Raw genomic sequence first — 26,507 nt, forward strand, 5'->3', positions numbered from 1 at the left:
ATTTTGTAAATTTTATTGTTATTGGGTTATATATTTTTTTAAATATGAATATAAAAATAGTTTTGTTTTTACTAAATAATTATGTCTGTAGTGGATGAAGACGCTTAATCATAGTCAACAAACAGCAGTCTGTGCTTCCGTTTCGTCTGCGATGAGTGAACGTCCAAGTCTGCAAATGATACAAGGCCCTCCGGGAACGGGTAATATTTCTTTTACAACAACTTTTCCACGTGTAATTTTAAACATTAGGAATAGTTTAAATATACTTAGATATCACTACATAGTATAAAACAAAGTCACTTTCTCTGTCCCTATGTATGCTTAAATCTTTAAAAGTACGCAACGGATTTTGATGCGGTTTTTAATAGATAGAGTGATTGAAGGGGAAGGTTTATATGTATAATAACATCCATTAAATAGTGGAGAAATCAATAATAAATTACAGTTTCCGAAGCGGAGCGAGGGCGGGTCGCTAGTATTTTATATAAGCTAGTATTGCCGAGATGCCAGACAGACCTATAGAATCCATACATTTATCAAATCCAAGTGATTCAAATAAAATACTATTTTTCATTTTTACCCATGGTAATAATAGGTATAAAATGTGACTTTAATATTTTGAATTCGCTCTATTTTCAAGGAACACATTTCACGCGGTTTTCGTTCGTGACGTCATTAGATAGTAAAGAACACAAAATTTAAAACCATGCTTAAGAAATTAAGGAGTGCTTATAATTATGAAAAGTAAATTTATTTATTTAATTTCAAATTTAATACGTTATTTGCAGGTAAATCGAGTGTCATTTGTGCCATAGTAAAAACCTATTTTTATGACGGCAATAATAAAAAGCATCAAAACAGAGGAAAAATATTGATCTGCGCAACTAGCAATGCGGCTGTGGATGAATTGGTGATCAGGTTATTGAATATAAGACAAAAATTGCCGAAGGGTAAGTTTAATGGATTCTTGTGAAAACACTAAAATTCTTTGAAAACGATAATGTTAAGATTAATATTTAAACCCCCAGTAATTGAAATTCGACTATAATTAATTGAAATTATAAGTTTGAACATTATTATGGATCTATGGTCAAATACTATTATATTTATTTAATCAAAGATTTCGCCATAACTACGCTATAGACAAATACGCTAAAGACAAACAATACTAATTTATTCTCAATTTGACCACAGACTTCAAACAATAACAAAAGTTTGACAGTAAAAAATAGTAGCATGTAGAGCGTCGTGTGTGTCAAATATATGGTAGTGTGATTTAATATATTTTTAATGCATAATTTAAAAAAATATTAATATTCTGCACTTCATCTCTATATTCTCTATAAGTGTAGTAAAATTTCGTACTCTTCCGTCTGCGCAATTTTCGTAAAAAGCGGTGCAAAATTTTTGCTTTACGTATTAATATATAGATAAGGATTCCCGATCCACTAACGGTGCTTATAGGTACCCCAAGCACTGGTCATCGTCCTCGTCGAACCCGTCGCTTGCGACGAAGGGCTCGACGAGTAAATTAACCCACAGACACAGCCCACTGAGTTTCTCGCCGGATCTTCTCAGTGGGTCGCGTTTTCGATCCGAAGGTAAAATCTGCACGGTTCTTGCTAGGGTTCATGTTAGCAACACCGTCAGGTTTGAGCCCCGTGAGCTCACCTACTAACCCGGCGACGCTGACATGGTCTCTCTAGACCATTAGCTTAGGTAGAAAAAAGACAAAAAAAATAAAAGATAAGTATAGAAAGAATTGGTATGTCTTAAGAACAATTTGACCTCTCTTATGCGCTTATGCATTTTACAATAGTGCATATTTGGTTCTAGAGGAGCGGTTCGGCATGGTCCGCGTGGGCCGCGTAGAGGCCATGCACCCGCGCGCGCAGCTCGTCAGCTCGCACCAGCTGGCGCTGCGGGAGGAGGCGCGACACGACGCGCACGCGCACCACCCCGCCGTCGCGCAGGAGGTTCGAATGTCATCTTGTAGACACTCCTTAGAAGCGTGGACGAGCTCACAGCCCACCTGGTGTTAAGTGGTTACTGGAGCCCGTAGACATCTACAACGTAATTGCGCCACCCACCTTGATAAATAAGTTCTAAAATCTCAGTATAGTTATAGTACTCGCCAAGTTTTATGGCAGCTCCGAACCTAGCCGCATTACGCTGCGCAGAACACAAAATCAGGTATCAGCGGGATGTACGCAAGGCCTGGAGACAGGGCCCGTCCGCGCGCGCTGTCTTCCACCCGCAAGCGTCCTCGCCTCCCGCGCGTTAGTGTGAGTGCTACGTTACTTAACACCAGGTGGGCTGTGAGCTCGTACACCCATCTAAGTAATAAAAAAAAAAAAAAAAACATACTCGCTGAGCTCTGACAGTATCGTCGCGTTCAGAATACTTTCATATTGTTACTTCTTTCTAATTTGTTTCTCGTTGCTATCGTTATTGTTTCTTATTGTTATTTGTACTGTTATAGTTACAATTTTTATTGATCATTCCTCGATCAATATTGTTTTGTCGTAACCAATGCATTTTTTTTTATTTAGTCCCTTCACCTAACTGAATTTACATTAATCGAATTTGATTTAACAAGTAATTAAACAATCTGATATAGCTAATCTAACAACGTAACTGAAGATTTGAATTTTATAATTTTAATTTTCCAATTACAAAAAAAACTTGGTTATGAAATGTCCACCCGACTGTACCATGCGCAAGTTCATACCGACGGCTACATTCAGAGCAGACATAAAGATTGGCGAGTACTATAACAACGGCCGCATCACCCTTCAAATCGAAACGCATTACTGCTTCACGGCAAAAACAGACAGGGTGGTGGTACCTACCCGTGCGAACTCACAAGAAGTTCTACCACCAGTAATTACACAAATTATAATTTTTGCGGGTTTGATTTTTATTATAAGATGATATTCCTTCACCGGGGAAGTCAATCGTGAACATTTGTTAAGTACGTATTTCATTAGAAAAATTGGTACCCGCCAGCGGGATTCGAACACCGGTCCATTGCTAGATACGAATGCACCAGACGTCTTATCCTTTGGGCCACGACGACTTTGCTAAAATGCTGAAAGCGAATATCTCTGATCTTCTGCTGATTTTTTTATTTATCATAATTAACTTTTAAACATACACTATTGTTTTTGTCATTTTAACTTCCATCTGCAGCTTTTAGTTATAAAATAAGTCCTTATGAAGTCCGGTAACATGGCATTAAGGGCGTCCACTCATTAAAACAAAATAGGTAGTTATTCTACTTTTTTCTCTTTTTAAGAAAGTCTAGTTAGGCTAAAATCTCTAGGCTGTTTCTCGACGTTGATATCTTTCGTCGTCCAGACGCTCATTTTTATTGTGTTTTGTCACAGATAGCGATCCTAGAAGCCAAACTTAACATGTGGAAGGTTGCAATAGAGAACGCCAAAGATGCCGGCCGAATAGCGTACTGCCAAGGACGCATCAACGAGTTCTCGAAGAAAATCCAATCGGTATGACATTTTTATCTCATTTTAGATGATACAGAACGTGTTGCGTTTTTTTTATTGCTTAGTTGGGTGGACGAGCTCACAGCCCTCCTGGTGTTAAGTGTTTACTGGAGCCCATAGACATCTACAACGTAAATGCGCCAATAAGTTCTAAGGTCTCAGTATAGTTACAACGGCTGCCCCACCCTTCAAACCGAAACGCATTACTGCTTCACGGGAGAAATAGGCCGGGTGGTGGTACATACCCGTGCGGACTCCCAAGAGATCCTACCACCAGTGGGTGTGGTTAGGTCTTGGTGTTGGTCTCTAAGCCTAAGATTTCGTCTTCGCAAATAAATAAACCCCTATAACGAAAAGTATTTATGTTAAATTTCGGCAGTATTTTTAATTCAAATAATATAATTAAACATACTGAAAGCTAACTCCAAGAGCGAAGTACATCAATTAAACAAAATTACACGTCATTTCGGATCCTCCCGATCCACTAACGGTGCTTTTAAGTACCTCAAAAACCAGTCAACGTTCTCGTCGAACCCGTCGCTTGCGACGAAGGGCTCGGCGAGTAAATTAACCCACAGACACAGCCCACTGAGTTTCTCGCCGGTACTTCTCAGTGGGTCGCGTTTCCGGTCCGCTAGTGTACGCTAGCTAGGGCCGCTACGGCTCTTGCTAGGGCTAGTGTTAGCAACGTCGTCAGGTTTGAGCCCCGTGAGCTCACCAACCCGTCTGCACGTAGCTGAGAATAACCCCTTACGAGCGAATGTGTAGGGAAAGAAAAGCGGCATGTCAAGAGTGTTTGCTATCGAGTGAGAAGTGTTGTTTCCATGCTTAAAAGGAGACTCGCATGTCCACTCCACTCAATGAATTGTTTTAACACGTTTTTAAAAATAAAGAATTTTTGTATATTATATTTTGTTGTTGGGTTAGCTGCAGAGCAAGGGACGCGCGGGCGGCGGGCTGGCGGCGGTGGAGCGCCGCATCGTGGAGGGCGCTGACGTCATCGTCACCACGCTCGGCAGCGCGCTCAACTACAAGATGCGCGGGTAAACACACATTTGCACTTCGCTATAACGATCTCAGGGAAACTTTGTTGAAAATGATGAATTTATGATCTGTAAACAGAAAAAAAAATCTGTCTAATATATAAAATTCTCGTGTCACAATGTTCGTTCCCATACTCCTCCGAAACCGCTTGACCGATTCTCATGAAATTTTTTATGCATATTCAGTAAGCCTGAGAATCGGCTACTATCTATTTTTCATACCCCTAAGTGATTAGGGTTGTCCACCCCCCTAACATATTTTTTTTATTTGGACATTATTTTTTTGTTATAATGAGGTATTATGTGGTTGAATGAGGTTTTGTTATTTTTATTATATATTCCCTCATCGTTCACAGCGCTACATGCCTCTTTCACTCATTTACCACATACTTACAAACTTACAATAAGTTAGTTTTTTTTTCTACACTTGAAATTCCCCAGAAATCTTATATATGGCAAAACAATGTTTGCCGGGTCAGCTAGTACTAATATATAAATCTACAGTGGTTTTTACGGATGTTCCGTTATAACTAATGAACCATGCATCCGATTGACTTGAAACTTGGTATCCATGTAGAAAATACATATACTTAATGGATAGGCTAACATTTATATGAGTGTTGGACTCCCTAATAATAATGACAATAAATAATAATGCTAATTTTAAATGCCCAGCGAAGCGGGCGAGTACGGCTAGTATTTTAATAATGTTTTTGCACCGCACAATGTATATGACACGGCTAAGAAGTGGTCTTGAGTACCTACCGCGAGATTTCGATATCACGAAATATGAACCCACTAAAAATACATCTACGTCTTGTTTATCATTGAGTGTTGCCATGAATTTGATTCGCTTAAATTCATCTATTTGCACGAATCGACTAGGCTATGACTTAAATGCTGAAGGCAGACAACAATTTTTTGAAACTGAATGCGTATCTGATGCTCACGAGCGATTTCTTTGAAACAATACTCTCGTTGGCCCAATTTTCAGTCACATTTATACTTTACTGAACTTTAAGCCGACAAATCTGTTTGTCACATTGCCGCTTTCCACGGAGACAAATTAAAAAATTATTTCACGCGTCTAACGGCTACAAGTCAAATGTGTCCTGCCAATTGTCAATTGTCTTTGTTACATTATCAATTCTGATCAGGAAGGTTGCGTCGATAAAATAAAGCAACTTATAACGTAATTATATAATTTAAACAATTCTAAATAAATAGGTATATATGGCATATTGTTGGATGATTATTTTACGTAATCGGCAAACGAATCTGCAATCTCAAAAACCTCGTAAACTTTGTTCTTTGCCTTCAGTAGATGGAACTGTCCCGAACAGTCATGGCGGCGTGTAACATTAAAAAAAAGTATTTATTATTTATTGTATTTAAAATTCTAGATTGAAACACCGGATAGCACTGTGCATAATAGACGAAGCCGGACAAGCTATCGAACCCGAGACTCTGATCCCGCTGGCCCTGGACGTCAAGCACGTTACTCTGATCGGGGACCCGCAACAGCTACCAGGATATATTTGCTCTCAGGTCATAAATTCACACTCTTTGGGTACAACGATATCGCCACTGTCACAAACTATGCTAAGCTTAAAGAGCACAAGAATATGTATTGTTGTTAGCTCGGTGTTAAAATACGTTCTGATTCTGGTCCAAAATGACGGAATAGTAACCACCGTACCCTTCGATCAACAATAGTAACTAGATAAAGGGATACGTACAAAATTAAAGCAAAAACTGTCCGCGTGAATATACACTTATATAGCTACATTCGTTTACTAACAAACGGAGAAAAAAGTTTTGAAACACTTATACTTTCAAACTAATAACAACTATGGCACCGAGTAATAAAGTCACAAATCTCCAAAACATTATCTAATACTTACGATCATTCGTCACATAAAACGAGCAAAGCAATAAATTACTCCTGTCACTTACCAATAAAAAGACATATTTTAAACAACTTTTAATGTTAAATCAATCTTAAGGTGCAACAAATAAAGTAACTTTTCCCTTAATTGCTCTGAGAACTAACATCGTTTTGCTTTATTTATTTTTGCTTCTTAAAATGCCGATTTCTATTTACTACAGGAGGTAAGGGAGTCGCGCTTAACACTAAAATAATTTATTAATGAATTAAAGTAAAAGTTTAGTTGTTTACTTTTATGTTTTGGAAATGTATGTTTGTTAGTATCTATACATTACTTATTATTTTATTAGCGTTACGTTTTTGTGTAATATATATTTTTAAGTTTTCGCGACCAGTGCACATAATAAAACAACGTTTAAACGGTTTCAAGCGTGGTATTTTTATTACAATGTTTCGGCCACATTTCAGTAGCCGTGAGCTCGGAAGGCAAAGATGTCCAGTGTCAATAAGCGGAGTTCTTAGCTGGCTTATAAAAGTCATCTCTTTTTTCTCTGGCGACAATCATGATCCATTCTGCACACGTGATTGCTAGGAAAGCTAAAATAAAAATGGAAAGCTAAGTATCTAATGAGAGTCCAACAAACAGACACAAAAGCAGCATTAACCAATTTTAACCAACTAATTTTGAAGTGCTGCTAACAAATTTTAAAAAATTATTACAACACAAATCTACTCCATGCATTTACTGTTCTATTAAGCAAAAGTTTGTCCATGTGTTGGCCGAGCCTTGGCCAACATTTGTAGCGGTGGTTAAAAATCGGTAATTTTGTTCAAAATTTAATATTATTTATAAGTTTAAAGCTTACAATATAGTTTATACTTCATGTACTTACCGAAAGTAAGATACTCCGGCCGTTAAATTGCTTTTTCGGGCCTTATTTTTGCAACTTTTGAATACACACTGCGGTATTGTGAGACGGGTTGACATTGGCTGTGTTTGAAGTGAACTAAACAAAATAAGAGCTCACATTTCAAGTGCGCTGTTATTTGACGAGACGGATTTTATGCACCGACCCGAAATCTAGTTACTATTGTTGATCGAAGACCGTACCACATACCGCGTAGGCAATGTAAACACAAACATCCATCGCATTAATGTATGAACGTGCAAACCTAGAACGTAGTAGAAACTTTCTCATAACACTTGGCACAGGCTTATCGTAACACACTGACGCTTTGAACGCTGAAATTAAACATTATTTATAAATTCAACTCACTGTTTAACACACTTTATACATACTAATGATAACGTAAATAAATAAAAAATATCTGCGTTTACTTGTAGTACAACTCTCTCTTTCTCACTCGCTTGCTCCCTACTGTCGCTCCATGGCTATGTGCTTCATGCTACATTCGCCCTTTCTCATTTTCTCTCAGTCAGTCTCGATCGCTCTTTCTTTTTGAACAAAAACTTCTCACATTTTCGTGTTTCTAATATTATTATTATTGCGTTTCGTCCGCAAAAAAATTACCGTCATGCGCACAAAGAAGCTTCACTTCACTCTGGAAACTACACTGACACTCTTCCTTGATCACGCGGGCAAATTCCTCGGCATGTAATGAACGTAAATTCGAATACATAGTAAATCCTAATCTAACTATTTCAATGTACAGCGAGCCAAGGAGCACAGGCTGGGCGAGAGTCTGTTCTCTCGGCTGACGTCATGCGCGGAGCACTGGGCAGAGAGTCCGGTCGTGCTGCTGAACCAGCAGTACCGCATGCACCCGGACATCGTGGACTACCCCAACCGCAGCTTCTACAACTCCCTCATCCGCACCGTGTACGCGCCCAGACCCCCCATCGACGTGCCGCCTTACTGCATCGTCAGTGTGTCTAGTGGAGACACGACGCAGAGTAAATATTTAAAAAATAAACGGTGCGCGTGCAACTTTGTGCACGTGAATGAAGTGAAACTTCTTTTTCGATGTGTAGTATTGTGGTTTTCTTTATTTTTCATCCTTAAATCAGATTGCTCTTGTAATAGGAAATATTGTGTATAAGAGATGCGACATCTTCAACATTTATATTATATATAATTTAAATTATAGATAGAAAATAAATATATATATTTTTAAATACTTCATTAAAATATTGGACGCTACTCGTTGCTATCGCTCGCGCTGGCCTGTAACAGGTATACTACACGCATTCACTCTCGCTCTGTCTCTAATGTGGTAGCGTTAAACGTTTAACGCAACCTTGTTGAAAGTCGCATTAGAAGTTTCACTTCAAAAAATCATTACCATTGAACGGTTTCAACTAGTCATGTAAATATATCCTAAGATACTGAACAGGCTGTATGAGAAATGACACCTTACCAGTTGTCGGTGAGTCCTGACGCGTCATCATTATCACGGACTACTGCTACACTAAAGTACCAAAATGATCGCAAGCGTTTGTAGCTTCTGTGCGAGGTTGAACTAGTGCAGACCAATCAGTTTGTCTTACGTTGCGTGTTTACAATAAATATGTGAAACGTTAAGTCTTTCTGCTTGCCTAAACAAATGTTTGAAATATCAGATTAGTAACAAATGGCCGCTTTCTTCTTTGGCATCGACAAATCGGATTCTTGAATTTTGAACATATTTTTATTTTCAATGACAGGTTCGGTAGGAGTCAACGAAACGGAAGCGTGGGGCGTGGCGCGGCTGGCGGGCGCGCTGGCGGGCGTCACCCGAGACCGCGGGCTCAGCCTGGCCATCATAACGCCATACAATGCGCAGAAAGATCTCATCAAGGAAAACCTCCGAAAACTTCACGCAAGGTTAAATGTTTAATCATCATTAAGGTCGTTTCAACATCTGGTCGAGTATGTGAATATGATAAACGCAGCTTGGAGTTTGAGGGCGATTTCTGGCTGCAGTCATTTTGTGATTTTTTTTTTATTTCTATGGTCTCAAGTAATGGTTCATGGACCGCTTGGCCTAAATTAAATATATCTATCTATATATATATATATATAAATGAATTGCTGTTAGTTAGTCTCGCTAAAACTCGAGAACGGCTGGACCGATTTGGCTAATTTTGGTCGTGAATTATTTGTGGAAGTCCAGAGAAAGTTTAAAAGATAGATAAATATGAAAATGCTCGGAATTGAATAAAAATAACAATTTTGTTTTTCCTTTAATGTGTCCCCCGTCGGACGGATTCCTTTTGTTTGTTTTAAGTTTACTAGACGATGACTGAGCTTTGCCAGTTTTTTTTTTTGATAAATTGTGTTTTTTAGAAATTATATTTAAATACGAATTACATGATGAAATATTCTAAGATCATTTAGGTATTTTTAACTGAGTCAAAAAGTGTGTTACAAAGTGTGTTAAAAAGACACAAATAATATAAAAATATAAATAGCGTCTAGGATCGCACTACCGCAAGTCAGCGTTGCGCATTTCGACCAAAGCAGATTTTTTTTTTTTTTTTTTATTGCTTAGATGGGTGGACGAGCTCACAGCCCACCTGATGTTAAGTGGTTACTGGAGCCCATAGACATCTACAACGTAGACGCGCCACCCACCTTGAGATACAAGTTCTAAAGTCTCAGTATAGTTACAACGGCTACCCCACCCTTCAAACCGAAACGCATTACTGCTTCACGGCAGAAATAAGCAGAGCGGTGGTACCTATCCGCGCGGACTCACAAGAGGTCCTAACACCAGTAATTACGCAAATTATAATTTTGCGGGTTTGATTTTTATTACACGATGTTATTCCTTCACCGTGGAAGTCAATCGTGAACATTTGTTGAGTACATATTTCATTAGAAAAATTGGTACCCGCCTGCGGGATTCGAACACCGGTGCATCGCTTCAACACGAATGCACCGGACGTCTTATCCTTTAGGCCACAACGACTTCAAATTTCGTTTTTTATTTAATTCAATTTAATTAACAAGAGCGACATTTTCCAGGGGCACGGCTGGCGTGGAGGTCAACACGGTGGACAGCTTCCAGGGGCAAGAGCGGGACGTGGTGGTGGTGTCGGTGGCGCGCACGCACGGCGTCGGCTTCCTGTCGCACGCCGGCCGGACCAACGTCATGCTCACCCGCGCGCGGCACGCGCTGCTCGTCTGCCTCGACCCGCACGCTACTCTTGTAACTACACCCACTCTGTCTCATATAACAAGAATTCAATTTTTCAATTCAGTCAATTTTTTTTGAAGTGAAAACTTCTTTAGAATCGTGATTTCAAACCGGATGCAACGGAAAAAACGACAGGTAAGAGACACAAATACAAAAATGTGTAGGATGAAGCCAGCAAAGAATGAGACAGAAATATACATACTATTTAATACAGCGCCATCTGTGAGATTTTTTAATACTAACGTGTGTATGAAAGCTCTTGTAGTGAATTTTAATTTAGGATTATACGTGAAATTAAAATATCAATTCACAGAGGGCGCTACCTTACAATTATTTACTAATGACAAAATTTTACATATACTTAAGACGTTTAGGATAATTGTATTTTAATTTTGGAAGGTTTCACTTCTACCACGTGTGAATTGCACACATGTATTTTTTTTGCTACCTGATATCCTTGAGAGGCTATTTCAGCTCCTCTTTCACGTGTAGGTGGGCTCACGGGGCTCAAACCGGGAGCGTTGCTAACACTGGCCCTAGCAAGAGCAGTGCTCCGCAGAAACAATTTTCAAAATGTTTACTGGTGGTAGGACCTCTTGTGAGTCCGCATGGGTAGGTACCACCACCCTGCCTGTTTCTGCCGTGAAGCAGTGATGCGTTTCGGTTTGAAAAGCAGCCGTTATAACTATACTGAGACCTTAGAACTTATGTCTCAAGATGGGTGGCGCATTTGCGCTGTAGGTGTCTATGGGCTCCAGTAACCACTTAACACCAGGTGGGCTGTGAGCTCGTCCACCCATCTAAGCAATAAAAAAAAAACTACCACCGGATCAGAAACGCGACCCACTTAGAAGATCCGGCGAGAAACTCATTGGGCTGTGTCTATGGGTAAGAAAATAATGCCAACGCTGGACAAATAAAACTTTTCCAATAAAACATCGTATTTTAAATAGCACAGCTTTTTGGTAGCTGTTTATACCCTACGACACACTTTATTAATTATTATAGCTTGATATGCAGGACAGATAGTAAATTGATCAATAAAATTACTGATACATTTCGTAAGGTTTGGTTGTGTTTTAATATAAAATAATACTTAACTGTAGTTTCTTTAATTTGCAGTCAATTATTAAATTGAAAATATTCATTTGATATTTATAATTTTGATGACATCTGATTCGCCTTTATTTGTCACAGAAAAATCCCCAATGGCGTACACTGATAGAAGATGCGCAACAAAGGAATATGTACAGAGTGCTTCCCAGTTTTTTGTGTCACCCCGGAAATGTGATGCAAATACCCGACGAACAAATACTGAAGTGCTTACAAACTCCGCGGTAGGAATGTCGCCATCGGTTGCGTCGAACACTTGTTTTCACTATCAACTCTATTGTAAATATAAATAAGTGACCCGTGATAGTTAAATTGTTGCTTAGTATTTAAGTAAACTTTTTTATAAAAAAAAAAACTGTAGAATAAGTAATGAAATTGGCATATATTGGTTATACTTTTATTAGTGCAAAGCCGTATATCATGGACAATACATTTAATTTATAAATAACCCAAAAAAGGACATTTAATACGAAGAAAGTAGGTAGTTTACTTCTACATATAGAAATTGTAAAAGAAAGTAATGTTTGCATTTGTGTATAACTTTACATCTTTCATTGTCAACGCTGTCTTCAACGTTCTTTTATTTATAATTCTAGCATTTACTAGTTAATATGTCCTTGATAACTGAATAATATAGTATGTAGAAGTACCTATGAGAAAATTTTCTCAGCCATATTTACTTAAAGCTTGTAATGTATTTAAATATATTTTTGTAAAGCATGTACTATGTGATAGATACAATAAATCTCCAAAGCAAAACTATTTATCTTATTTTAAAAATGGTAACGGTTGTTGTCGAATCCTCAAAAGAAAATCTATACTAATATTGTAAATGTTTGTTTGTCCTTCTTTCACGTTGAAACAGAGCAAAGGATTCCGTGCTCCCGTAAGGGGGTACGACGACCCCTCTTGCTTGTTCGGCCACTGTACACGCGCTATTCTTTGCAGAGGCACGTCTAGTGTGAACTCTGCTATTGCCCAAAATTCGATCGTTTATAGACGAACTAAGAATTCAGACTATTTGACATCAGAGTGGTAACCACTGTCAATATTGAGGATTTTTATTGTCCAAATAAAACAAGACTCGATGTAGTAAACTTTTATCTTTTGTTCACTTAAGAATATTTCATGAAGGCAACATTCTAATTGCCAATTAGAAATTAACTATTTTACATAAATTCCATGTATTGCTTTAAAATGTCATATATTTTACATTTCAAAAAGTGGACGTGAAGTAACCGAGATATTTTTGTACATCAGCAGAAAAAAATTATAGCTATTAGTTATTGATTCATTAAAAATTAAAGTGTCTATAAAACTAAAAACAAGATAGTCAAACAGGACGAGGCATAACAGAAAATGCTTAAATCATTTTTTTTCCTTAATTGTTTGATTTTTTGAAACTTTGCTTGTCTCAAACTGGTTTTATTTCATTAGACAAAACCATAACACATCTCATTCATCACCTTACGCATTTCGTTACGAACAAAACATTTATTATAATTATTAAACTTTATAATGTTTCTGTACTGTTTAACATAACTATAGCTTAACTCTATGCAATGTTGGCTTGTAAATATTCTCTATTACTAAATTATTACTTGAAAACTATATCACATTATATGAATATTTTAACAACCTTTAAAAATACTTGTATGTCGGTACATAAATAAAATACCACTTCCAAAGTTATTTCTATAAACTTTTGCCGAACTATTATGTGCTCTATTCTTGAGCAAGTTACAATAACAAATCAATTGAAAAAAGAAAACGCATTAAACTTCACACTGTGAAAGTTTCTTCTTAAAAAAATGTATTTGCGAAACACGTCGTTTTTATTCCACCAAAAATCGTTAAATAAGCTGTTAAAAAAAAATTATTTATCCTGGATGCCCAAATACCAAACTGTAGTGATTAGATGTTTTAAGAGCAAATGTCATAACAAATTTGCTTCTTCTAAAATTTCAAACATTATCTCCTTGATTACAGAATCACATGATATTCTCTAAAATAAGTTCATCAATGGGCGCCCGTCTATATCGAAATGTTAGTGTTTTCTACTCGCAAAATGAACAAAAAGCTATTTTAAAGAAAAGGAAAAACCCTTCTAAGCTCAGCTTCAATATTCTCCAAATTATCAGCGATAACGGTATGCGCTGATATTTTAAAACAGTTAACTTATAAATGTCGATTTTGATTAATTGAATAAAATCGTCATAATCAATAGCATGTCAGGCGCACTACCGTGCGATATTCAATAATTCGTTGGGCGATTTTGAAAATCATTTCAAATTGTGATTAAACAGCCCCATAGAGAACTTTGCCTGTGCCTTTCTGTCCGTTCTATCCTCGTCAGGTGCGATGTGGTGTTTGATCATTGACCGAGCAGTTAAATGAGCATTATTGAAATAATATTTATCTATATTAAGTATTTTAAATACGCCTATACGGCTATGGACCTAATATGAACCGAGAATAATAGAAGGAAAAACTATGGTCATTTTAATAAGATATAAATGGATTGACGATTACTCTTTATTTTTTGTGGAGTTATCAGAATGCTTTCATTCTATTATTGCATACAACTACGATAACGTTTTTGACACCAAACAAAAACCAAATAATGAACGTATGCCATAAAATAGATAAAGAAGTTTTGTTAAATGTACAAAGATTTCGCATTTTAAGCAGAACATGCCACGAACAACTCGTTTTTGTTATTTTTTAATATTATCTAGTCTACTTATAAATTACAATTACATGATAATCTTAATTAAAGAGGTTTTATGTTTTTTTAACTGCTATTAAAGGCTTAACTGGCAGTAATTATTGTTTTAAATGTTTTATATTTCTTTTTTCTTTTAAATAGTAAAATAAATATATTTTGACCGTAATAGCTGAACTGATACATCGCAAAGCGTACCCGTCATTACGTGTAATTCGTTCGCGTTAATTAAGTAACATCCAACTTTTCACATTTCTTCATGCTCATTTTCAACGTTGTTTATATACTCGTAGGTACATATATTAATTTAATAGTATATATACAGGATATAAGGTTCCCAAAACATAAGCGGAAAAGTTCTCTTTGAAGTGCCGCGTACCGTCTCGCACCGCTGCGCCCGCGACCCACGAGAAGTTAACCTCGTGCCCCGTGCATCAGCTGTGAGCGTGCATTGTACTAAACATCTATTATAGACTATAATTACGCTAAACTAAGAAATATTGTTTTTTCAATTTCGTTCTTTATATCCAATCTGCCCGCCTTCGATTTCCGAAAGAATTCCCTTATTCCCATTAGACTAATACATAATAGAGTTATTAATTTGTTTACATTAGATATTCTGCATTCACGGCACATTGTGATCAGCGAGAACGGGAATATGAAAATCTGACAAGAAGCATAATTACATTAATTATAAATTTAAAGGCATTCATATATTTTACTAAACTAAACGTCCATGTGTCACCTATATACACAAATGTGACAAGACAACACTCATAACTTGGGTCAATGGTGCCTCGGGTAATGGTGTCCGTTGCTGTACCTGTCCACATAGAATGCTTTATCAATATAATTAGTTAGTATTCAAATTTTTTCTTACAATATTATTTTTAATACAAAATCAAAGTTATACTAGCAAATATTTTTACCTATTAAATCTCTTGTACTTATTGTTGTGATGCTTGTTGAAATGGTGCGAACGTCTTTCATTCCGATATTTAAAGTTGCCTCCTCCCCAGTGCAATTTGTTTTGTTTTTCCTGAAATTTTATGTATATTACCAACCATTGGAAACCTTAAAAAGCCACTTTGTTACAGACTTATTTTGTTGAGATTTATTTATGTCTCAGTTTTTTATTAATTACGCTGATTATATTTTTTGCATAATATATTGAATGTTGTTATCTTTCAAGCAACGAATTGTCTTTTAAATATTGAACAATGTGGCTTTGTTTTATTCTAAATTATTATTAACTTTGAAATCTAACCTGGAAGGGATTGTAGCCGTTCCTATTGTTATTGAACCGATTGAAGTGATGAAAATTTTTAACTTTCTTAACTCGACCGCAATCCATATCGTCGATCGACTCCGCGGCTCGCTTTCTTTCCTCGCGTCTTTCTTCAAACACCTGAAATACAATTTTAATAAAACAATTAGATTCGGGGACCTCGAGTGACAATAATACCACTGTAACCTCTCCTGCTCTATTTTTACCTTATTTTCCCGCGAAGGAATCGTGCATTCCGGTTAGAATGTAAGGACCGGCGTGTCTAGACAAATTACGTCTCAATCGCATCTACGTAGTTACGCGGCGTTCATGTGACGGCGTCTATGGGTTGACACTTGATGTATCGTGCGGAGCGTACCTGGCGGGAGAGCGCGCTGTGTGCGCCGGACCAGGCGGCGACGGGCGCGCCGTACCCGCGGTGCGAGGCCGTCTGCAGAGCGCGCGTCACGGCGCCCGGGCTCAGCTCGCCACGGTCGCTGAGGGGAGACATGCTGCTCACACTCGTGTGCGGACTCTGCTGCGAGCTCTCACCGCGCTCTTCCTTCACCCTGCAAGAGATTTTCAAACCAATTTTGAAATAATTATGAAAATTATTTGCACAAGTTTTTTTTTACTGCTTAGATGGATGGACGAGCTCACAGCCCACCTGGTGTTAAGGGGTTACTGGAGCCCATAGACATCTACAACGTTAATGCGCCACCCACCTTGAAATATAAGTTCTAAAGTCTCAAGTACGGCTGCCCCACCCTTCAAACTGAAACGCATTACTGCTTCACAGCAGAAATAGGCAGGTTGGTGGTACCTACTTGCGCGGACTCATAAGAGGTCCTACCACCTGTAATTACGCAAATTATAATTTTTGCAGGTTTGAATTTTATTTCACGATGTTATTCCTTCACCGTGGAAGTCAATCGTGAACATTTGTTGAGTACGCATTTCATTAGAAAAATTGATACCCGCCTGAGATTCGAGCACCGGTGCATCGCTCAACACGAATGCACCGGACGTCTTATCCTTTAGGACACGACGACTTAATTAATGTGTAAAAAAGACCAGAATTACTTACTTTTTATTAGTGTCGCCGTTCAAACTGGGACTGAGGAGGGGTCCGCTTTTCTCACTGGACACCGTCCAGGAGCTTTTCGTGGTGACAACGAGTCGCCGTGGAGACTCGCATCGGCTCGGTTTCGGTTTCCGTCCTGCGTCTTTCCCAGGGATCCTCTTGGTCGGATCGTCACCGTTCCGATCACCGCGTTCATCGCCACTAGACTCGGAGTCGTAAGGAACCAACCTTGAACTGGAGCTATCGTTTTTCTGAATAAGTTCACCGCCATCGTTTTTGTTCATTTGTTCCTCTAATTTTTCAAGAGGAGATTTAAATGGTTTTAAGAGTTTGCTGATGGAAACCGGCTGATCAGCTACCTTTACATTGTTTGCGACTAATTTCATATTAGAATCGCTTTTACATGCTTTCGGTTTTATCTGTACATCTTCATTGTTTTGCCTTTTAATTACAAAACTGATCCGTTTTTCATCATCAACTTTCTGACCTTTATCAATACCGTTAATTGTTTTTGGTGTCTGTATGACTTTTTCTATTTCCCCGTTTTGTTTCACAACCCAAGGTTCTGAATTAATGACATTTGAAGAGTTTTCGGAATTACTCAATGTACTGTTTAAAATTATCGGTTTCGGAGCTTCTGTGGAAGTGCTATTAAGCATAGGTTTCCTTTCATCGTTTCTGTAGAATGTAAGTTTTAAAGGACTTTTTTCTCTGTTGAGAATACTTTCTGGAAGTTGCGGGCCGTAAATCACACCCGAAGTCGTAGCCACAGAAGTGCATATGTCTTCGCTACTATTATCTTTTTCAAAAAACATTATATAGGCATTGGTTCCCAAAACTGCTGATAAAGGAAGAGGTCTCACACAGCTATCATCAAATTGATAATAGTTCCCATTGGGTGCTTGGCCTATGGCAGTGTAGTGTCCGCAATTTTGTGATGGACCAAGATGTGTTACTAAACTTACTAATTTATAAGACTGAAACAAGATAAATGTTCCTGTATTTAAATATAATACAAGTATAATAAAAATATACATTTTCTAATTGTTTAATAAATTTATATTTAATTTAGATTCAACTTATTCATTGTTAGTTAGTTCTATGTTTCTCGTGACTTTAATCCAATTCAGCTGAAACTTTGTAGTTGTGGTGCTGTGTGGTAAGGTAACTAAAGTTCTTCTTAAGGAAATTTCTGGCATGTTATCATCACATAACCACCACATTAATTAACAAGACTATTAGTCTTGAGTGTTCAAGTCATGAGTACTATCTTGCTTTAAGTTGAATTAGAAAATTGTATTGTGGATTTCAATAAAATCATACCTAACTGAGATTTGAATCATAGACATAGCAAATAAACATTTAGGCTATAATAGGCAAATAAAGTATATCATTTAATAAATGCTAACAATACAATATTTGAGGACAAACAAATGTCAAACATTATTGATTAAGAATGTAAATAATTAAAGATTATTTTTTATTTAAAATTGATTTTCTGAAATCAACTAGCTGGTTCCTTGAAATGGCCTTTTATTTAAAAAAAAATTGTCAATGCCCGTTAAGTCCATGTAAATTATCTTTGTACTACACAATAGTTACTATAAAGCCATATAGATTCAATGCTATTTATAAATATGTCTCACCAGCTGTTGATGTGAGTGTTTGCTATAAATATATTTATTCAAACTTATTTTCTTCCTGAACTGCACATGTTTTGATAGTTTTCCTCCTGCCAGTGAAAATCTTTTCAATGCAATACACAAAACCATTGGAGCTCTCTCCACAAAAAACTGTTTTGTGGCTGATACCTATAAAATTGACATTAGTAACATTAGTACCAATAATAAAAAATTGACACTAATGGTCTATATGCCATTTGACTGTTATACAAGTACCTTTTTGTTACATGCTTCACATTTATAACCCAAGTCTTCCAACCTTTCTCTCGAAAAAAATGAGTCTAAAGCCTCATCCAATGTTGAATGTTTCCTTATATCTAGTAATAAATCCTGGAAATTACAAGTTACCAATATGTAGTATTTAAAAAAATATATAAGATTTGTAGTGCATGCACTGTTTTTTTTGCTGTTGCTTGAAATAAGGCAATCTCACAGCCCTACTAAGGTTAAATGGCTAACATAGCATAAATTCTCCAGCCACCTTAAAACTTGAGGTCTCAATCATATGGATTACCATCGTGAATTATATATTTTGAAGGTTTGATTTTTATTACGCCTTTGTGATCAAAGAAATTTCTGAACACAAGATAAGTATTTCATTAGAAAAATTGGTACCTGCCTAGTGGATTTGAACACTGGCATAGTCGCATTGCTTGATACGAGTACACCAGGAGTCTTATCCTCTAGGACGACGACTACTATCTAGGCCATGAGGAATTTTTTATTTGCGTTATATAAGAATGTTATTTTTAATGAATATATTGACTACATAGATATTTTCGAAAATTCAATAAATTCTGTTATGACTTACAACAATATAATACTAAAGTAGAAATACAACATACAATACTAAACTAAACTAAAGACTAGACAATTTTTGTCAGAAAAGGTACCTGGAAATGCTGATAAGTAGTGGACAAATGATGGCAGGATAAGCAGCGTACTGTAGATCTTAGATACCCACCCAGTATCTGGTTCAGTGGAGTGGTCTCTTTACTATATTGATCCAATTTATCAGAATTTATGAACCGTAACAAATAGCATTTTTCCATTGCTTCTACTAAGTATCTGAAATAGCCATTCACATTTTACAAACAATAAACCCAATATATAAAAATAGTTCTAATTGCATTTCTGCTCTATATGTTCATTAATAGTTGAAGCTATTTTTGGTTGTTCAATGCACTTCAGAAAAGGTTTCATACTACTATTATGGTATAAGGACTAAGAACTAAGGTACATACGTGTCTTATTTCAATAAATGGGTGTATTACATTGAAGTACAGACAGCAGCAATTTATTAGTAAGTTATTCAAAAACTAGGAAGTTGACTGCAAATGCATAAAAATGAGTCTAACATATAATATCATATTGTCTTGAAGTTTTATTGTAGCATCAAGGCTTTTACTAAGCTCTTTAAATTATACTTTGGCACAACTGTAAATTGTAAAAAGTTTTAAAATACATGGGAATTTCAAGTCCTCACAGATTAATTAAAGAATACTAGGGTTGTAAATAAAAGATATTACACATTCTCAATTTTTACAGGTCAGCAAGCCACTTTTTGAAAGAGATAAATATTTTTTGTCATTAACCTACTGTATGTACAGACTGATTACCAATATATTCACAATGTTTCTTATTAGGGGATTTTAATCATTTGACATAGTTATAAATAGCTTTGAATTTTTCTGACCTTAGAAATTCATGTGCATCTTCTTGCCTTCCGGGAGTCAAATGTCTACAGATAAGGCGGAGTTTGGAATAAACTTGCCATGGCTTTATGGGAGCACCGCCACCCTTTTGTGTTGCCATCAGGCTGGCACGCATTCCGCATATTACACATGCCTCTGTAATTAGATAGTAAAAAATATGAACATCACAATTTTTTAATGTAAGTTTTTACTATTTAGGCAATTATTAGTGTATTAACTGGATGGTTAAATATTTTATAACTAATAATAACACAAACCTTGTTGATTACATTTTTCAGTATGAGTTGATTCAGACATCAACCAATTAGCTAATGCAGGAACATGGAACAGTGCCTGTAAGGTGGAATTCAGGTAACAGGTATTGCCCACATTTTGCATTCCAGCTCCTGCTGCCCATGGACTCTGCCAACCCAATTGCACTTTTTCAAGGGGAAACAAAATCCTTTTAGGCTTAGGTAAACCATCTTCTACAGATTTACTGTTCTCTAAAATGAAAAATAAAATTAGATGCATTATTTGATATTAACAAAAATAAATTAATAACAGTTACATATTGTAAGATATGTGTAATTGCATGATTCTAAATAAAACCAAAACAACTACACAGTATATATGGAGATATTTCATTTCTTTTCAAGCCTATGAGTAGGCTGATCAGAAAAAGAAAGTGACCTTTAGCAGAAACAAAGTAATATAGGTAATAAGAATTACAGAACTTTTGGATCACCATTTGAACATTTTATTAAATTAAGAACACCTGGACCTTATAAATTATTTCCAATTATACTGGCGGTATAGCTGGTGTTCAATGCTAAAAGTTTATATTTTGAAAATATGTATAATACCATGCAGTCGTAGCCCTTTTGACAACTACTGAACAAAAATTATAACCAAAATTATAACCTCCAAATTAGATCTTATCTTGCGTATAGATAACAAAACAATAAATGTGAATAAACGTTTCAAATAGTTGCACTTACCTAAGCATTGGCTGTTGCTTGCGCTATCTTTTTTAAAAGGTTTAGGGTCATGAATAGTTTTTTTTGGTCGAATAACCACGTACTTAGACTTGAGTCCATCAAGAACGTTACTTTGATAGTCGCCAGATTCTTCAAAGTCGATCTTAGATAAAAGAACACTTTTAGTCGAGGAATATAGACGGCTATCCAACAAGGATGAGCTTTGAGAATCGTCTTGAGTTAGAGATAAACGCAATGCGCTCGTTACTGGGTCGCAAATGGAAGCAGGCATTTTACCTCCAAAATTGCACTATCACGATATACAAATCACATTTATCATTTTCAGCTTCTTTGAAAATTATGCTGTTAGCTAGTAAAATAACGATTTAACCTTCTTTACTATTTTTTTAGTTGCATGTATGTTTTCGAAAACATTTATTTTTCAGGAAAGTAATCAACGCGCACGTATGCGATGTCAAAGACTACAGACCAGGGGGGTGCAACTCCCATACAAAGAAAAAGAACATTCAACTAGCGTCATCTTTAGGAACCGGCGAGGTCATTTTTGAAACGTTTTGGCCTTAATGAACTAATAAACTCACTAGATGGCAGATACGAGTTCTGACTCAATAAAAAAGGTTAGCGTACTTTGAAGCAGTGCTTCCACTTTTAGGGAATTCTCTCTTTTTTAGGGAAAAATAGCTGATATTTTGGATGATAAAGACAATTTAAAAAATTCCAGGATTTGGGATATTTCTGGGTAAAAAGCAAAGACTATACTAGTAACTGTTGTGAATTTTAAAATAAACGATAATTAAAGTAAAACAATGAACATTTTATTTTATGGAGAGAATGACATTAAGTCGAGTTGACAAGTAAAAGAATAAAACAGAGTTGTGTATAAAAACTATAAAGAAGGTTTGATTCAACAGTAACCCTCTAGTAAAGTAAATCATAGATTAAGCCACTGCTTTTTTCTTAGGGATTCCCCAGAATCCCAATAAGTATAATCCGCCAAATTTTTATTTACCTGTTTTCGTTGATGTCACCAGAACTTACTCGTATTGTAATATACAGGTACTTCATGTACCATGAAAGATTATCATGGTAATTTCATTTACGAAAACCTTGTAATTGTCATTTCACTTTTGCTAGCAGTTCCTTCTTCAAAGACTGAGGTGGAAAGATTATTCAGTGTTCTCAAATGTAAAAACTGACAAAAGAAACAGGCTTTCTAATGAAACCCTGAACGGCTTGCTTCATAGAAAGTTCCCAACTTTGCCAGCAAACAATTGCTCAATTTTAGAACCGAACAGTGTTAGGTTGCGTGCAGCAAAAGAATATAAAAGCAATGCGTCGACTTCCTTGAAAATTCTAATCCTATAGATCTATGATCTTCTGGGGGCGTTTATATTATATATACCTACATTAAATAATATGCTGTGGTTTATTTTCTGTATTTTATTTATGCCTTCTATATAAAGGATTTATGAAAGTTGTTTAGGAAATTTTAGGGATAAATTCAAAAGAAACTAGGGTAAAATGTGGTAAAAAAAACGTAACTGGAAACACTGCTTTGAAGTTTTCAAAATTCCAGGGCCGTAAAACAACCTCAAAAAAAAAAAAGAGTTTTCAAAATGTCGTAACGCTTTAATTTTTTAAATCGTTTTTTTTTTGTCTTGGTGTGAGTTATTTTACGTTGTAGTATTAATTTAGAGCAACTTTTAGCTTTATGAGAATATTAGACGATTAGACATTGAGAAACTCTGTTTTGAATTCTCTTTAGACATAACTTGGCTCCAATACTTTTTTCTTCGTTAGCGTTTCGTAAGCCTGTGTAACTATTTTCATTTCTTACAGAAAGTTTATTATTAAAAATCAGCATGCCTCGAAGATCGAAAATGAAATGCTATTTCGGATGCCTTGATAACGGTGAGTTTACACTATTTTCCCGGTATATTATTTGCTAACAGAATTATTATTCATAATATAATTAAATGAATTAGCACCAACTAATGGTCCTTCCTATTTCTGCTGCCTAGCTATCATATATGTTAAGTTTTGATCAAAACAGTCGGTATTCAGTCTCGTACTATCACACACACACCTCAGATAATAAAATTGTCTCGAGTGGGTGGAAGTATTTATGTTTTGCAACTCAGCGTATTATATGCTTATTGTCAAGTGGGCCCGAACTAGTTTTTTGGAATGATCAATCAGTCATGCTTTCCTGTTTAAATAAAATACAGCACAATTGATCTCACATCCAAAGTTAGATGATGGCATTCACGTTTTGTTTCCTGGTGTTTGATAACTAAGTTACACCAAGTGGTCTGTGACCACGTTCATCCTTCTACCCAATATAAAATAATGTTTTTATTTTTGTAGACAAAGGTTTGATAGTGACAAAATTTTATGGTAAAATTATAAGGAGCACTAAAATGTCTGAAATATGAAAAGATTGATGCACTATATTTGAACCAGAACGTGTTATGTAATATATTAATTTGTAAGTATGATTACATTATCACTAAATTTTTCATGGTCGTATTTTTTCATTATTTGTTACATACTTATGATACTTTGTTTCTCCGTTTCAGAAGAGAAACTGATTCAGCAAGGAACGTGAACTCTCAAGGATCTTAATTTTTTTTAAATATGTTTATAATTTATAAATTAATAATTGAAATAGTTCATAAGAACTAAATTGATGCCAATTTTGTTTTAAAATAGGTTGTTTAGTTCTTATAGTATTACGTTTGAATAGTTATAATTAGTAAGTTAGTAATATATGAAAATACTGATATAAATTTTTGTAAATAACCTTTTGTAAATTCTACGAGAAGATGATTTTAATTAATGATCAAAAGTCAACGGTCTTCAAAAGCATTATTTGCAATTATTTAGATTAACTGTGGAATATATTTTTACTAAGTTGTGTTTTCTGTATGAGCAGATATAAATGAAAATGCCCAAACATGATTATGTTTCTTACATTTTCATTATGTGAAATCAATATGCTTGTGACTGAGTATATTAATAATTTATTAAAACTTAAGTGATAGACAGCAACCCCTATGGCACTGCTGAAGTTTATAAGCACTGGTGACCACTTATCATGAGCCGGGTTGCGTGCTCGTCTGCTGTTGAGTCCAATAAAAATTTTCGAAACCCTTTCTATTATTTAGATGTAATATTAATGTACATTTAATTTGGATTAAAAGATAAATTTACATTTTATGTTTGCATGTGTATGTTTATAATTCATTTGCATGTAACGAACATCAGTTTCTTTTGTAACAAAATGCAAACTAATGGTTTGTAATGAATGTAATTAACTTTAAGATGATTTTCTTTCAATCTGCTGTTTGTTTCATTTAGTATTACCAAATATAAGAATGCTAAGAATAATTTAGTATTCACTTTAGTGTGTGTATTATCTCTACAATGCTAGTTTAAATGACAATTATTGTATGACGAAGCATAGGTAGTGTTTAAAGATGTAATATTTTCATACAAGATGATCATGATCATGATCTGTCACGATCAACTTTAAGCAAGAACTGCTATCGTTAAGAAACAAATTTATTTAATTTAATTCAAATTGTCTACTATGTTTGTAATGGAAAGCTGACATGTTTATATTTCGCACAAATGACTTATTGACATAGAATGATTTGATTATCTAGACTTAATTAACTTTTAGATAACTTTCGATTTAATGTTAATAAGTACGCTAGTAGGATTAATCTAGAGGAATTATTGTTATTCGAAATTTTATACAATTGTACGTTCATACAATCTTTTAACAGAAAATTGTTTGTAATATAGGGAAATTAAATAGCTTACAGAGAATTACAGCTTTTTATTTTAAAAAACTGTTTTCTCTCTGTATGAAAAGATCTTATCGATTAGAATGCTGAACACAATCAAACATTCCTTAATATCTCATAAGTACTACCGGGAATTTCAGCGATTCTAAACGATAAGATTTTTTCATAAAGAGAGTTATTAAAAATATTAAAATTACTAAAAAAGCCACCTGGTGGGGGGTAGGGAGACTAATAATCGACCGTAGCGACGCCTGCTGGACCGGGCTTTAACTAAAGCAAAAATAAAAATGAGAGTTGCGCATCTATCTCGTATATATTAAGTGTATAATCTATGCTACAGACCACAACACAGACATGACACAGACTCAGGCACCGCTTAAAGTTTTTTTTTGGTACAATTTTTCCTTATTAGGAAAGGCAAAGGGATCTAAGCTCATACAGCCTTATCTGTTCTAGATAATTCGCACAGTTAATAGACATAGCCGCGATTTTTATTAAAAATCATTCAGAGGAACAAGCAAAGGAAAAGTACCCATACAATATACATATTGTGTGATAAGAGCGTGCAGCCATATCTCTAGACCAAAGATTATGTTTGAAAAAAATCAAATGAAACTGATTAAGTTAAATGTAGTAGTTCATCAGTTCAACAACAAATACTATTTACAAAGCTCTAATTTAGATAATGAGGCTACAAAGATATTTATAAATTCAAGTAGCTACATAAATATAAATATGTAAATATGTATATAAATGCACGAATAGGTCGAAAGTCTAATTTGCCACAGTGATGCGCGTGCATCCCAAAAATGCACTTCTGTGCATGTTGTCATGGTCAGAGATCACGACTTGTGCTGATTACTATACTTAGAACCACTGTGTTCATTCACAGTACGTTTTCAGATCTTTCCTGCCATATACCATCCGGCTTTAGAATGAACTCCTCTATCCTGTTTCCTAAACGCTACAATGTTCTGTCTTTCTTCTGAGGAAATTAGCGGAGAGTACTCAATGGCAGGCTGTGACTTAGCTCTGCCCCTGCCATTGCTGATGACCGTGAGCAACAGTAACCATTAGGCCCACCTATGACCAATCATAAGGTATTCTTCCTACAAATACAATAAAAAAAACTCTAAAGATCTCTACAATCTTAATTCTTAATTTTAATTTAACGAAAAGACAAATCTGTATTTTCATTTATATTATATATTATATTTATATTTTTTTTGCATTGAACAGACTATTTAAAGTACCTAAATATTATATTAAAATATCCGGCTCTACAATGAACTCCTCTCCATGATGCTTCCAGAGCGCGATGACATGTCTTTCTCTAAACAAGGCTTGCGGAGAACACTCAATGGTAGGCAGCGACTTGACTGTGCCCCTGGCATTGCTGACGTCCATGAGCTATAGTAACCACTTACCATCAGGTGAGCCGTGTGCACATCTGCCTACAAAGGCAAACAAAAAATCTAGTATCACAGTGACTTATCCTATGGGTTATCTCTTTTCGAGTCGTGGTCGAGGCGGTTGGCCAACCCTACGTAGG

The 26,507-nt window shown here is 35.8% G+C and overlaps 2 protein-coding genes and 1 long non-coding RNA gene across 3 annotated transcripts in view; 2 read left to right on the forward strand and 1 right to left on the reverse strand.

Annotated features, from left to right (window-relative positions):
- The window catches only part of LOC101738676 (probable helicase senataxin), a 53,488-nt gene extending 41,039 nt beyond the window's left edge, over positions 1-12,449 (forward strand). The window contains exons 8-17 of the mRNA XM_004931467.5: positions 92-200; positions 789-950; positions 1,837-1,976; positions 3,390-3,509; positions 4,434-4,549; positions 5,953-6,097; positions 8,112-8,352; positions 9,103-9,262; positions 10,406-10,589; positions 11,775-12,449. Coding sequence (XP_004931524.2) covers positions 92-200; positions 789-950; positions 1,837-1,976; positions 3,390-3,509; positions 4,434-4,549; positions 5,953-6,097; positions 8,112-8,352; positions 9,103-9,262; positions 10,406-10,589; positions 11,775-11,918 — 1,521 coding nt within the window. The 3' untranslated portion in view covers positions 11,919-12,449. The remainder of the gene's footprint in view (positions 1-91; positions 201-788; positions 951-1,836; positions 1,977-3,389; positions 3,510-4,433; positions 4,550-5,952; positions 6,098-8,111; positions 8,353-9,102; positions 9,263-10,405; positions 10,590-11,774) is intronic.
- Positions 12,450-12,774: 325 nt separating this feature from the next.
- On the reverse strand, positions 12,775-21,620 carry LOC101743899 (ubiquitin carboxyl-terminal hydrolase 36). The gene is made up of 11 exons (XM_004931466.5): positions 21,144-21,620; positions 20,421-20,648; positions 20,145-20,298; positions 19,342-19,516; positions 18,665-18,778; positions 18,413-18,577; positions 16,770-17,743; positions 16,062-16,251; positions 15,683-15,823; positions 15,345-15,454; positions 12,775-15,238 (listed from the first exon to the last, which is right to left on the reverse strand). Exons 1-11 carry the CDS (start codon positions 21,412-21,414, stop codon positions 15,202-15,204), a joined length of 2,559 nt encoding a protein of 852 aa, XP_004931523.2. The 5' UTR covers positions 21,415-21,620; the 3' UTR covers positions 12,775-15,201.
- A 995-nt stretch (positions 21,621-22,615) lies between these two features.
- Positions 22,616-24,977, forward strand: LOC134199697 (uncharacterized). Its single transcript, XR_009974300.1, has 3 exons — positions 22,616-23,054; positions 23,511-23,631; positions 23,723-24,977. It is a non-coding gene; the product is annotated as an uncharacterized LOC134199697 (long non-coding RNA).
- Positions 24,978-26,507: the final 1,530 nt, after the last annotated feature.

The sequence above is a fragment of the Bombyx mori genome, chromosome 11, assembly GCF_030269925.1.
Source record: "Bombyx mori chromosome 11, ASM3026992v2".
Lineage (NCBI taxonomy): Eukaryota > Metazoa > Arthropoda > Insecta > Lepidoptera > Bombycidae > Bombyx > Bombyx mori.